General features: G+C 55.1%; 2 protein-coding genes across 2 annotated transcripts; both read right to left on the bottom strand.

The window, feature by feature from the left end:
- Positions 1-259: 259 nt before the first annotated feature.
- On the bottom strand, positions 260-1,697 carry DACRYDRAFT_76062 (acetyl-coenzyme A acyltransferase 2; the record flags this gene model as incomplete). Its single annotated transcript, XM_040776176.1, has 4 exons — positions 260-1,022; positions 1,079-1,419; positions 1,470-1,591; positions 1,644-1,697. The coding sequence occupies 4 exons, from the start codon at positions 1,695-1,697 to the stop codon at positions 316-318; spliced, it is 1,224 nt and encodes a 407-aa protein (XP_040631917.1). The 3' UTR covers positions 260-315.
- A 124-nt stretch (positions 1,698-1,821) lies between these two features.
- On the bottom strand, positions 1,822-14,360 carry DACRYDRAFT_20576 (fatty acid synthase). Its single transcript, XM_040771993.1, has 9 exons — positions 14,193-14,360; positions 8,323-14,127; positions 6,432-8,274; positions 4,604-6,382; positions 4,047-4,554; positions 3,598-3,996; positions 2,477-3,549; positions 2,124-2,428; positions 1,822-2,073 (listed from the first exon to the last, which is right to left on the bottom strand). The coding sequence occupies exons 1-9, from the start codon at positions 14,277-14,279 to the stop codon at positions 2,035-2,037; spliced, it is 11,838 nt and encodes a 3,945-aa protein (XP_040631916.1). The 5' UTR covers positions 14,280-14,360; the 3' UTR covers positions 1,822-2,034.
- Between the last annotated feature and the right edge of the window lie 182 nt (positions 14,361-14,542).

Raw genomic sequence — 14,542 nt, 5'->3', positions numbered from 1 at the left:
TTACCCTTCGGCAGTCGTTCATGCGGAGGGAGCGGTGTGGAAGATATTCATCTTTGTTCCTTGGGAACAGCCAGCGCATAGAAGTCTCTATGCACTGACCTTACCAAGCCTCATCAAAGGAAAACGCACGCAATTCATTCGAAGTATTGCTTTTTCCAGTATCACATCCTCCAGTTCCTGGTCACCGTGGGTCGACAATATTGTCGAGCACCGTCGACGATGTCAACAGATCCTCGGGATCCGATCTCACGGTGTTGTTCAATGCTCAATTTGCATATTAAACCGCAGCCGCGACCGGTTAGTATAGCAACAGTACTACACCTTCTCCAATAGAACGGCGATCCCCTGCCCGCCGCCGATACATGCTGCGCCCAGGCCATACTTCACATCCAGCCTCTGCATGTTATGGACCAAGTTCGCGACGATCCTCGCTCCGCTCGCACCCAGAGGGTGGGCCAGGGCGATCGCGCCGCCAAACATGTTCGTCCTGTCCATGGGAAGCTCGAGTCCCTTAGCGACGCTGAGGAACTGAGCTGCAAAGGCCTCGTTCACGTCTATGATGCCTATTTCGCTCAAGTTCTTGCCAGCGCGAGACAGCGCCATCTTGATGGCTTCGACAGGGCCTATGCCCATGATTGTCGGTTCGCAAGCGGTGATACCCCACGAGACGATGCGTGCGAGCGGTTTGAGATTGTGTTGCTTCACCACGTCCTCGGAGGCGACGACATTGGCAGCTGCGCCATCTCCGATGCCGGAGGAGTTACCAGCAGTCACGACACCTTCCTCCTTATGGAAGACAGGGCCTAGCTTTCCGAGGGATTCGAGAGTGCTGCTTGGACGGGGATGTTCGTCTTTGTCAAAGACCGTAGACGTCCTTTTGTGCGTAATCTCCATTGGCGCTATCTCATTTTTGAATGCGCCGGCCTCCTGCGCCGCAGCCCAACGTTGCTGAGACTGCAGTGCATACGCATCACAGTCCGCTCTGCTGATACCGTACTTCTTTGCGAGGTTTTCTGCGGTGACTATATGCGCATATAATCAGGATCCTCATTTCGCACAGGAGGAGGGAGGAACACACCACCCATGGGCGTGGGCTTCCAATGTCCACGGTCTCCCGTGACCTGGTCTACCAAGCTCGCGGCTAACGAGTCTACCAGCTTCTGGTCCACACCATACTTCGTACCCCACCTCACAGACCCATGGAGCGTGTATGGCGCCATACTCATGTTCTCCGCACCACCGGTGAGGACGACGTTCGACTCTCCGAGCTGGATTTGCTGAGCAGCCGTGATCACGGACTGGAAGCCCGAACCACACAGACGATTCAGTGTCAAAGCGGGAACTGTCACAGGTAGGTGGGCATAGTGTCCGACGTGACGTGCGAGGTAGGCACCCGATGTGTCAGTTTGGACAACGTTCCTCGGAAAGGGTCAACACGGGCAATTGGGGTGTGGGAGAAGGGGGCACACCCGAACACCACTGAATCGACTTGCACATCCTTTGGGAGCGTATCCAGTGCTGCCTTGCTCGCGAAACCTCCCAGCTCAGAGGCCTTATGATCTCTCAGCTTTCCACCAAAGGTACCAAAGGGCTGTATTCGTGATCAGTTGGCGAACAAGATGCGTTCGACCTGAGCAACGTACGGTACGCTTGGATGCAACGACGAAAGCCTGAGGTGATGAGCGTGAAGCAGCCATGGTGGGGATAATGAAAGAGGTGAAGGTGGGGAGATTCGGTATTATACAAGTAGCCGGACCGGGGATGTGGGGTCCAGCATGTGATTTCTCTTTTTCGGGGACAAGCGGGACGATCAAAACTTTGCTCGTAAACGCAACATTGAATTTGCTTTTCTATACTATGTCGAGCACCTAGAATGAGTTCATAATGGAAAGAGAAACGAGAAAAGGAAACTCTATGGTCATGCGAAGTACTACAGTTACGTGCGTAAAAGGATACGAGCCTAAAAGGAAAGGATGAACGATGAACGATTGGTAAGACCATCTGGAATCATGAGTAGAGACAGTTCGTGACGGATTACGCAGAAGAGGCTTGAGCAAATGCAAGGGCAGCAGTCTGTGATCGTAGATCAGTAACTGTTGTGATGCACAGGATATACAACGTACCTCAGAGTGGCTCAGGGATAGATGCACCGTTTTAATGCCCTTGGCATCGGCGGCAGCCTTAGCATCCCCGTGCAGAACAACCAATGGGGCACCAGTGGCCTGGGAGACGATCTCGATGTCCTTCATTGAGGCAGCAGCACCCTTGGAAGCAACACCGAGCGACTTGAAGACAGCCTCCTTGCCAGCCCAGCGAGCAGCAAAGGATGCGGCAGGATCAGGCTGCGACCGGCAATAACTGACTTCTTGCTCCGTGAAGTTACGGGACACGAACATCGGGTTCGATGAAGGAACGGCCGAGATTAGTTCTACGTATTTGGATCAATGCAAGGCATCTCTGAGAGGATATTACGTACCATGATCCACACCAACTCCACTGACATCAGACACTTGGGACAGGGCCGCGGTGAGCGTAGCAGCGTTGGCAGCATCGATAGGAGCTTTCTTGGGAAGCTGCTTAGCAGTGAACGAGTAGCCCCCCAGGGCATCGCGTTCAGTACGAGCAAGAGGGTTAAGCAGAACTGGGGTCTCCAACTCCTCAGTGTAGGGCGGATGGTCTTTGATCTTCACCAAGGAGTTGGTAATCATCATTTCGCTCATAGCCTTGTAAGCAGACATGGCGCGAATACGATTCTTGTCCACATAGTCCTTATACTGCTCAGGGGCGAGGCTCGCGAACAGATAACGAGGATGGAGAATGAGGGCGAGGCCTCCAACCTGACCGAACCCGAACGAGGTCAACAAACCGGCGCTGATGCCGTCCGTATGGATCGACTTCGAAGGGAACATCAGGTACTCAAACTTGCGAAGCACAGCGTCCACGTTGTCCGCGTTCCTATTTCCTGGAACAATGCCAGACTCGATACTTTGTATAAGGCCCTGGAGCATCCAAGCGGCGGCGCCACCCTTCGGATGACCTGTCAGGTACTTCTGGGCGATGACGGGAACACAGTTCCCTGGCGTACGTGAAAGGTGACCAAACAGATCGTCGTAGATGTTCGACTCATTCTTGTCGTTGGCAGTAGTGCTTGTTCCGTGTATCGAGATCACCCCAATGTCATCGGCGGTCAATCCCCATACCGCTAAGGCACGCCGCAGGGGGGCAATGCGAGGGTCGAACCCGTCCAACATGCCGAATGTCCCCAGGGCCTCCTTGTCTTGCCGAGCAGCCTCCTCTTCAATGAAGGCGACGCGTTCTTGGACGAAGCCGTCCTCTACCTCTTCGCCGGACTCGCGCCTCAGTGCAATCTCCTCCTTGAGCACAGCACGCTCGTTCTCTAGCCACTGCGTGATCTGTTGACGACGGAACGCAAGCTGCCTAGCTCTGTACTTGATGTCGAGAAGAGGCAACGTCTTTGACGGCGAGATCTCGCGAGCGTGGGAGATGGGACCGCGTCCTGGGGCGGGGATGGATCGTCCCTGCTTGTCCCTACACGAGGGTCAGCTTTAACCTAACTGCAGATTGAGCTGAACTTACGTTGCGGTGGCTGTGTACGACACAACAGCACGGATGCTGGCGCCCATCTCCAAAGCCGTCTTAGCACTCATGACGACCTGCACACCAGTGCCCTGACTTTCCATGAACCCAGCCCGAGTGGACGTCGTTGGGCGGGACATCTCGGTCGGCTCACGGCCCATGGCAAATTCGGTTTCAGCGTTGCTTGTGGCTTTCATGTTAGCAAACTCGTTGGAGCCTTCTTCGCTGAAGTCATCGAAGCCACCGGCAATCATAACCTTCGCTTTGCCAGACAAAATACTATCGCAAGCGATTTCCAGAGATTGGAGAGCAGTAGCACAAGCTCCAACAGGTATCTTTACTGGCCCACTCGACGAGAGCAAGAGCAGGTTGACCCAACCAGCAACACTGTTGATGAAGCTGAGGTTCTGGTAAGCATGGGAACTGCAGTTGATCAAATGGAGACATACGTTTCTTGGAGGATATCCTTCTGCACGTCCTTCTCTTCTTTGCGATCCTTAAACATGGCTGCCATGCTTTCTACGCCACCCATACCACTTCCAAGACTGGTGCCGACCTGAGAAGGATGAACGTATTTGTAGAGCTCATATGGATCGGTGAAGCCAGACATGGTCAACGCTTCTGCAGTGCATGCCAAAGCCCAGAGCGCGGTCCTGTCGGTCTGCGCCACGATGTCTGGAGGAATCCCGTAACGACCCGCGTCCCAACCGGTAGGAATCTGGCCTGCAACGAGACGATCGAAATGGAAGGCTTTCGGTATGAGGATCCGAGCGCCCTTCTTCACCTTGACAAACCAAGCGCCATCTGCTTCCCAGATATCACAATTGTCACCGTGCTCATGCTTAAACTTCGCAGCATCCGCCTCCGCAACCTCTAAGGGCTCCAGGTCATAGTTTAGTTGAATCTCTTGATAGGCTATCTTCTTCTTCGGGTCATAACCCTTGAAGAGTTCTGGCTCTGTACACTATGTCAGACCAACTGAAGAACACATAAAAGTCAGGCTTACCAATCAAACGAATGCCAGCGTGAGTCAGGATGTCCTTCTCGTAATTGCCCCTGATATCCTTGTCATCGACAGACTCCTCTGTTTTTGCATCGACCCAACCAACGTAAAGCTGGCCGTTCTTCAGACGCCCATCGAAATGCTTGACGTATCCCATCATCCATGCCATTTCGATGCAACCCTCAATAGTGAACCGTCCGCGAGCTTCCATCTCCCAGCGTGTGCGTGAGGAACCCCATGGGCCAACTTCGGCGAAACCTGTGATCACAATGACCTTGTCGAGATCAACCATACCGCGCAGGTCAGCGAGATTCGCGAAAGCATCCGGCGACTCCAGCTTAGGCATCTTGAACTTGAAGTTTGCCCGGGGTGTTACTGAGACCGTTTGATGGAGTCGCTCAGCTTCCACGCCATGGACCACCTTGAAATCAGCCGATGTATCGCGGTTGACCGCCTTGCGCAGCTCCGACTCGGCATTGAGCTCGGAACGAATCCGCATAGTGATATCAGCAATGTCTGGAAGTCGATCCATACCGCCGTTCAAATCGGCCCAGATGGGCTCAACTTGGGTGATGCCGAAGAGAATAGGATGCATCAAACCTAGAATGTTGAATGCCATCTCCTTCGCGGAGAAAGTCCGCACGCCGTGCTCCTCAATCTTGTGAGCAACCAGGTTGTTGGCATTCATTAGACCAGTTCCACGCGTCCAGCCAATAACAGCGCCCGCTAAGCAGAGATACTCGCCCCAGCTTTCAGCATTCCACCGGTTGAAAAGGGTCTCCAAGGCAATCTTCGATTCGGAGTACAACCCATCATTTCCGAAGAGACCATGGTTGGGTGAAAGAGGCAACACAACTTGAGTTGGCCTCGTGACGAAGTGGCGTACGGCCTTCTTTATCTTAACTGCGCCCATAAGGCGGAGAACATTGACCAGCATGATCCGGTGAGCCAGTTCGGACTTGTCGTCGATACCATCAATCTCGCGACCATTCTCCGGAAGGGCAGCGAAAGGAACAATGTAGTCGAGATCCATCCCAAGTGTCGTGAAGATGTAGTCAACGAGAGCTTCGACGTCTTGCCGAGAACCTTGGTTGAACGGAACTACAGTCAGTGCAGAACCCCGGCTACCGACTTTTTGATAGATATCTTGATAATATTCAACAGTTGACCTGCTGAAGCGAGATGTCGTTATGACGACATGCGCGCCGCCAGAGAGCAGGCCCTTCAGAATTTCCACGCCGATCGAGCCCTTGCCAACTCCGGTCAACAGCGCGTTTTTCTCCCTGAATGTAGTACCAGAGGTCGCGATCTCCGTGAGAACATCCATATAGACACTTGTGAGGTTGCTACTGTACTGCCAGTTTGGGCCGACCTTGCGCTTGAGATGCAGAAGCGGCACCCTATCTTCTGCCAAAGTGGTGATGGGCGATGAGAGCTTAGGGCGGAGGAACTGCGACGAAGAACGGCGTGTTCTTTGGCCAGATGGGCGCAGCCTGGTTTCCGCAGGAGTCTTCCTCAGGGAGCGTACGACCTCATCGTGGAGGTTCTTGATAGTCTGCTTTTGCTCCTGGCCAATTTCTGGCTGCGACTTCACGAAATTCCAGAGCTTGGTGACATCATCGTGTACCTTCTGGTAGTTGACATTCTTTGGAATACCTGGTCCACCGCTTGCCATTTCCTGGACGTAAGCTTCGAGCTTACGGACGTTCGGGCGATTGATTTCAGAGTACACAATATCCCCTTTGGCAGTCACATCGGTGTGAGGGGCAGTAGGGAATGTCACTGGCAAGAGCATCAGATAAGAGCACAAAACATTTAATGAATCACACACCATCTTTGTAGCGGGGGGGCTCGGTGACAACTTCCTTGCAATTATCTAGCAACTGCTGGCCGAACTCCTTTGCCAGCCGGTAGGTCTCGCCTTTGGTGGCATCTACTTGATCGATGCGGTATTGCATGTAACGAAGCAAGGCAGGATCCGCGCGGTTCATGATCGCAATGCACTTAGCTGTGATTTCTCGGTCGACAGTTGTGAGACGACCGTAGATGATGTCATAGAACATCACCAAGGCATCCTGACGAACCCAATTCCATGAAGAGTCGAAATGGCGCGCCTTCAGGGGCTCAAAGACAGGCTGGATGCCCTGGATATAAGCGTCACCATGTTCCTTGTCGATAGCATCGAGCTTGGCCTGCAGCAGGGCTGAGCTCTGTTTTTCCTGATCGTACAAGCGGGCCCCGGCACGGGAGTCCTTGCCGAGATACCGCATGTAGAGCTGTATGTTCTGTTCAGCGAACGCATGCTGCTGGGCCTGGAACTTCAGGAACTCTTCGCTGTTAATGACGGCACCGCCTGCAGCAGCCCCTCCAGCCGCACCAGCGCCACCTGAAGACATGTTGATGCCAGCTTGCTTAGCGTAGGAAGTAACGACAGTATCCAACCATGTTTTCGCCTCAGCTTCGGAGGCAAGACGCTTGGGAGGCTCCATGGAGACACCGAGAAGGAGCACAGCATCCGAGCGAGCAGGGCCCAGACCCCAGGACTTAGAAAGGTAGCCCTTGATCGCCGTAGCGTTGAACCCACCCGGCATCTTTGCACCAACCATGCGTGCAACAAGGCCACTCGTGTATTTTCCGAGCGCGCCAGAGTAGCCCACGTTCAGTGCACCCCCAAGCTCTTCGAGAGGCATCTCCTCGCCCTTTTCTGGTGCGCTGCCGAACTCGAGCTGGAGATCACCAAGGATTTCGTTCTGCAGGGTGGACTTGCCACCAACAAGATCCTTGATAGTCTTGCTAAGAGGGATTTCCTCCGTCTTTTTCTTCAGCTTTTGCGCGACGACGATTCGAAGCGTATCGATGGCCTTGAGCGGCTCATCCGGCACATCGGCCGCGCCGCCGGCGGGAGGAGCGGCTGCAACGGGTGTTGCGACAGGTGCAGGTGCTGCCACCGCCGTCGCGGCAGTTGGTGCGGGACCCTCCGATGTCGTGGGCTTGGCCTCTTCCGTCACTTCATCCTCAAACTGATAGTAGATCTCCTTGATGTTCTTGGATGCGCAGAGGATCACGCGGCTTCGGCCAATAGAATCATCGTGGGTCTCATACTTCGCTTTCAAGGTACGACTAGCCATGCCAGTGAGAGTAGGGGAGGGGCCGATCTCAATGAAGCGCTCCGATTTGTAGCGGGCGAAGATAAGGTCTTGAGTCTCGATCCAACGCACAGGAGATGCAAACTGGTATGCCAGCAGTTCAACCAGGATTGTATACGCCAGCTTCTGTCGGTTCTCAGGGAGCGACCAGTTTTCTTCGTCCCAGTGACGGAGCACCTTGTCAAGCTTGGGGGATAATGTCTGATCGTAAACCTTCTGTATGTATTCGCGCGTGACTTCAAATGGCTGAGCCATCAAGTTGGGAATATACCTGCCAATCAGCATGTCGGGGTCGAGCTGAGTGGGGTTGATCTTCTTGGAGAGATACGCCCGGAATGGCATCACACCAGCCCACAGATAGCGGGAGTGGAAAGGTACATCTATACCAGGGAGAGGTATGGTCGCGAATCCCCGTTCCAGCTTGATATGTCCCTCTTTCTCCTTAAGAGCTTTCGCCATCTTGAAGCACTCATCGACGATATCGTCCAGCATTTCTTTCACCTTCTCGACAGAGAACTTCTCTGTAAGCTTGGAGGGTCGTCAGAATCTGCTATCACAAGTAGAGTAGTAATGTACCTTTGGGATGTCGATATTCTCCGTCTTCAGATAGTTGAGGACATTTGTGAGAGTCTGTAAAGACACCAGTTCGCCAGCACACACGTATTGCTGTCCTTCGACATTGAAATTAACGATTTCGAGGAGGAGTTCAGTGCGATGACCGATGACGTCCACTACTTCACGCAAGGCGGCATCGTTGAACGTTTTGGAAACACGGCCAGGGTTGACGGCACACATCGCATAGTTGGACCTGTCATGGGCATCACGCTCCACCGCACGTTGCATGGTAAGACCACGGAAGAACACGACGTCAGTCAAAGCGGATATAGGCAGAACACCTGCGATGGACGCAAGAGCAGAATATTCTCCAAGAGAATGACCCGCGAATGGACATCCCATCTGAACCAGACCCTTGGACTTCATATCCTCAAAAGCGGCCTTCTCGGTCACGACAAGCGCAATCTGGGCGAATTGGGTAGCAAACAGCAGGCCATTTGGTGAGCTGAAGGAGAACTCCAGGCTTCGATCTGTGATCTCTGGGAACAGAGGCAGCGTCTTGACGTGACCGTCTTTATCCATGGTATCATACGTCATTTGAATGTAGCGTTGGCGAATAGCCTGCCCCTTAATACCACCAAAGTGAATGGTCTTCGACTTCGGATTGTTGCGAACGATGTCAATGATGGAGAAACCATAGACATGGGTGAGATGCGCGTCAGCAGCATCCCAAACAGCCCTGGCAGCTGGAGAGCTGTTGTAGAGTTCTACACCCATGTTCTGCTCCTGCGAGCCCTGGCCAGTGAAGACGTATGCAGTAGGAGGCTGGGCCACCTCGGCCATGCCCTCAATTATCTTGTCTCCATTCGCGTTAGTTGTGAGAACCTTGATGAGCATGTTGCCACCCTTCATGCCAACATGAATGAGCTTGACGTTCAGCTCATCCCCAGGCAGGACCATCCCAACGAAGTTGACGTTGTAGCTGAGAACACGCTCTGGGTGACCTTGAGCAGCAACGCTCTCAACATACTTGCGGGTCGCGGCACTAGACCACATGCCATGGGTAATAGTGCCAGGCAGAGATGCGTAGCATGAGAAGTATGGGTTGATATGAATTGGGTTGAAGTCTCCAGACACCTTCGAGTATGGCTCATTGGTGAAGGGAGCGGTGAAGAGGGAAGGCGACTCGGCAGATGTCACGGCGTATCCACCATTCTCGAACATGACTTCAGTGCCGAGCTGCTTGCCATGGCGGTGCAGGTACGCAGTGACCGGGTTCCCTTGCGTAGGGCCACTCTCGTAATCAATCGTGGCGACTTGAACAAGTCCGCGAATTTGGTTACGAATGTAGGCAGCGCCAACGACGTGGACGCCAGAGAAAGAGGCCTTCTCCTTGTAGAATACCTCGGATTCGGTCTTGAAGACCAGAGTCGTGCCGGGCTGCAGGGGCGCAGTATCATCATCCCACTGGAACCACTCCTTGGATAGGAGCACACCGACTTGAGCGGCGGTGGTGAGCTCCACCTCGAATTGGGGCTCAACCGTCTTCTCGAACGTATTCTCGAAGTCGACGAAACGGCCACGGTACAGAAAAGCAGACGTGACTTCCATTATAGGCTGGCCGTCGCGTAAGAGATGGCCCTTGACGGTGACAGACTTGCCGCTGTCAGTGTTGTTGACGGAAACGATGCTGACCTTCGACGAGCAGACATCGCCAACCTTGAGCGGTCCAGCCCCTTCCACCTGGCGGAAACCGTTGGAAAGGTGAACGAGCCTGAGGAGATCACCGTCAATGGACGGAGGGAAGATGGCCTTCATGAGAGCCTGCCAGCCAGTGACAATGGCAAAGTCCATTGGTGCCTGCATCTCACTGTTCCTGACCCTCTTGAACGATTCGGTCTGGTTGCCGATGACCGCACAAAACCGCTCGACAGTATCAGCCTGGATCTTGACATCCGGACCAGTCAGCACGTCGCGCAGGCCAATGGTGGGCAGCGACTCGTTGTCACCGAACCACAGGCGCCAGTAGAACTCCTTGATGCGCCAATTGCGCTTCTCCATGACCTCATGGATAGGGCAGTAGCCCATGCCAGGCCGATAGTTCAACTGAAGCGTGAGGGGGATCGAGACGCTTCCACGGAGCTCGTTGATGATCACCGAAATAACCTTCCTCGTCTGGTCGTAGGTGACCTCGACAGCCTTGAACGAGTGGGGCATGGGCCCGAAGCTACGAATGGAACCGTACAGAAGGACAGAGGAGATTGCCCCGTCCTTGCGGATAACCTCAATGCGCTGCTCCGGCCGAGGCACGAAAAGACGACGCAAGGGGTTGTCGATGAATCCCTTGTCCTGGGCGATGGTGATGGATCGCAAGAGGGCAGAGAACCAGCTAACATCCGAGCCAGCGAGGAAATCAAGCCACTTTGCGACAGGCGGGAGAGTCTTGCCAACAGAGTAGGTCGTCTTCTCACCCTCCTGGCTGACGGCGATGCCATATTGCGAAGGGAGCTTGGCATCATGCGCTGCAGGGGGAGCACCAATATAGTCGATAGAGGGCACCTTGCTCTCATCACCGGCGTAGTACCGCTCAAGAAGTTTACTGATAAGGGCACTCTCGACGCCACCAAGCATCTCCTTTATAGAAACATTGGCCTGCTTTGCGTACTTGGCCGCAACGGGCCCCTGAAGGATACACACACGTTGAGGGTCCTGGTCAACGACGGCGTCGATATCCTCGGCCTGCCAGAGGGAGTCCTTCTTGAACCAGACCTCAAAGGAAGCATCGAGGACAGGGATGAAGGGGACCGGCTTCTGCCCAGCACGCTGGGAGATGGCGAGGAAGTACGCCTTATCTTCAGAGGCGACCAGCTGCTCCTTGGACGCGGGGTACGTCTCGAAGAACTTGGTGAGGAACAGCTCGGGATCATCGAGCGAAGTGAAGCTCTGCAGGACAGAGGCCTTGGGGCCGTGCCCGTTGACGCCAGCAAAGCGCTCCTCGATACGGCGGAGCCAGTCGCCGACCAGGTTGCGGAGGGAGATGTCCACCCAGCGTTTCTGGTGAGCGACGAACATGAGCTTCACCATACGGCGAACGACTTCTTCGTAGGTCATATCGCCAATATCGCCCACGACGCTGCCGTCGGCTTTGGAAGGGAACCAGGGCTTCTGGAAATCAGCGTTAAGGCGCGCGATCACCTTGTCCTTGTTCTGCGCGAGCCACTGGATACGCTTCTCCTTAGGGAGGGCGAAGACACTCTCATCGTACTCCTTCCAGAGCTTGATAGCCCGCGTGGCGATCTTGTGGATAGGCTCGCCCAGCTCGGATTTGACAGTGAGGATCCCACCAGTTTCTTTCTTGTAGGTGCCCTCCCATTGTCCATCGGATACACCAGGAGCCTTGACAATGAGCTGCTTGACGCTCTCGCTCGTGTGGGCCTCCTTGGCAGTCATGACCCAGGAAGCGAAAAGGACACCGTCAAAAGGCATCCGCTCAACGCCGAACATGTCCTTGCTCCAGTCACCAGTGATGTACGGCCACACCTCCTCGGCCGAGCCAAAGCCGGACCCGGCGACGACGGCGATGTTCTTCTGCTGGCGGATGATGCCGTACGTCGAGAGGATAGGCTGATGGAAGTCCTCGCACGAATGATGACCACCGGCGCGCCCACCCGTCCACTGCATGATGACTGGGAAGTCGGGGTTCGCAGTGGCGATATTGACGACTTGTCTGATACCGTCGACCGAACCAGGCTTGAAGGCGATGTGGCGTATGCCAGCAGCCTTGAGGGCGCCGATAATCTCCGCCGCTTTCTCAGTGGAGGGGATACCTGCCGCGACGCAGAACCCTTCGACGGGAACACCCTCACGACGCATATCCTGCCAGAGCGGGAACTGGAAGCCGAACTGGCGCTGGTTGATGTACAGCGCGTTGAGGGTGAGGCCGACACCAGCCGGAATCTGCGCCTGGATCTCGGCAACCTTGGCACGCAGCGCAGCAGGGTTGTAGTGCCCACCACCGGCGAGCTCGACGTGGTACCCAGCACGGAGAATGGCAGAGACGAAGCCGGCCTTGACAGTGGTAGGGGTCATACCAGCAACCATGATGGGCGGCTTGCCCAACAAACGGGAAAAGGGGGTGTCGATCTGGATACGCCCATCGAGCGTCTTGACGAGCTTGGGCGTGAACGCCTTCTCCCACTTCTCAGCGGTGCGCAGGCTTTCAGAGCTGTAGAGCTCCGCAGCGCCCATGGCCTTGTTCCCAACGACGACAACGCGCACGCCACGTCCTTCAAGGTTCCGCTGCGTGAGGCTGCCGATACCACTCAGGCCACCAGGCCCGAAGTCGATCGCGTGGGTTGCAGTGGAAGGGAAATCACATGCCTTCTCCCAGAAGATGGGGTCGGGGAAAATCTGATCGCACAGAGAGCGAGTGACAGACGTCTTCAGGTCACGCATGTCGGTACCATCAAACGTGTTGTAAACTGCGGTGCCAAGCTCCTCTGCCTTCCACAGCTCTTCGCCGTCCAGGTCCTGCTCGATGACCTTGTCGACACCAGCGATAACATACTTGCTATGGTAGGGAACACCAACAACGAGGAAGCGCACGCTGAAGACAGGCTTGCGCTGGCTGAAAGGGATTTTGCTCTGGTCAAGACCAGACGGAGCGCGAACTTTGCGGAGGTGATTGACTAAACCGCAGAGGGCACGAGGGGGGCCGGTGATGACAAATGCCTTCCTTCCATTGTTGAGGGAGACGATAAGCTGAGAATTCTCCGGCAGGTGCTTGTTCGTCTTTTCGATGTGTGGACGGAGCTTGCTGAGCTCGAGACCGGTGACCGCCAACATGGGCGAGGGCGTGCCCTCACCGCCTTGGATGCAGTCGGCAACAAGAGAAGGTTCCACGGTCAGAGTCGGGAACGCTTCCTGACCACGCAGACCGCACGCGAAAAGCCATCGGAGGGATTTGGCCACATTGATATTGTAGCTCTCGTACGACGTGGACGCAGCAATGCAAACCGCGCTGACAACACCCTGGGAGTGACCAGTTGCTCCCTTGATCAGGCTGCGCATCTCTCCAGGGTGCAACCCCAAGACGCGGCAGGAGATAAGGTACTGGACGAGCTGGGTAAGCCCGATAAGGAGGAACGAAATCGGTACGCTGGCGAGGTATGCTACCGGCGGGCGAGGCGTGGTACCTGTAAGCCATGCGAGTACATCGAGCCCATGGTTGTAGTATGCGTGGCCTTGCTCTTGAGCCTTGGCGGCAAGAGGAACAAGGACCTCGTACGTCGCGGTGCTGATGAAGTCGCGCACATACGCCCCGTAAATTTCGAACAGCTGCTGGAGCTCGTCAAAGTACACCTCGTTGGTGCCTTGGCCGCCGAAGAGACCGTAGATCTGCGCTTCGCCCTTCTTGGCTGCCTCGAAAAGAGTAGATTTTGGGCCCCTAGGGACCTGTTCGGCAGGAAGCGCACGCTCAAGCGCCGCAATACCGGTGTAGTAGGCAGTGAGCACTGACGCGCGGGTGTCGGGGTCGTACTCTGCCGTCAACGAATGGATGTCGGTCGCACCCAGATAAGCGGACGTGAAATGTTTGGCGGCCGAGAGCAGCACGCAGACCCTAGAAAGGGTAAAGAACTTGCCGTCATCGGCCCGATTGGCCACGAAAGCGAGGAATTGAGCAACAAGCTCGACTTCGGGTTGGGCGCTGGGCGGCTCCGACTCTTCAGCAACTTGCTCGGATGCCTGGTAGGAGGCCTGGAATTCTTCACGCAGCACGGAGGCAACGAGCCAATCATTGTTGGTTGCAGATACGGGTATGGAGATCTGAAAAGTGCATATATGCGTTAGAATTTGCGTATATGCGCTGAAAAAATGAGATGAATGCGTACCCTGAGGGGTCCAGACTGGAGGACAAGTGGACGGAGGGCAATGCGCTCCTCGTCACCGTGAACGGGGTTGCCGTTCGGGGGGCTCATGATTGCGATTTTCGCTCGCGTGATGCGGTCTATAGCGGTGTATGTACGCGCTGTTGCGGGAGGGATGATGAGGTAGAGAAAGGGGGGATGAGGGAGGGGAGGTGCGGGGGGTGGGGTGAAGGGATGAAAGGGGGGGGATCAACGAGTAGCGTGTGGGAGAGAGGGTATTTGTACGGGGCAGGACGGGTTCGTCACTGTCTGGCCCGGAGGAACGGTGAAATGTGAAGATCGTTGGGTTTGCTTTGTAATCTCGAGAAGGGGAA

Source organism: Dacryopinax primogenitus (genome assembly GCF_000292625.1).
Source record: "Dacryopinax primogenitus strain DJM-731 SS1 chromosome Unknown DACRYscaffold_3, whole genome shotgun sequence".
NCBI lineage: Eukaryota > Fungi > Basidiomycota > Dacrymycetes > Dacrymycetales > Dacrymycetaceae > Dacryopinax > Dacryopinax primogenitus.
Note: the sequence above shows the minus strand (reverse complement) of the source record. Positions and strands in the feature narration are given on the sequence as shown.

Bases quoted from the DNA above. Each gene is read 5' to 3' on its own strand.
- DACRYDRAFT_20576 (XM_040771993.1), bottom strand. From the start codon at position 14,279: ATGAGCCCCCCGAACGGCAACCCCGTTCACGGTGACGAGGAGCGCATT. The intron at 3,997-4,046 runs GTATGTCTCCAT...CCAGAACCTCAG, and splicing joins AAGGATATCCTCCAAGAAAC to CTTCATCAACAGTGTTGCTG. The intron at 2,074-2,123 runs GTACGTTGTATA...CTACGATCACAG, and splicing joins TATCCCTGAGCCACTCTGAG to ACTGCTGCCCTTGCATTTGC.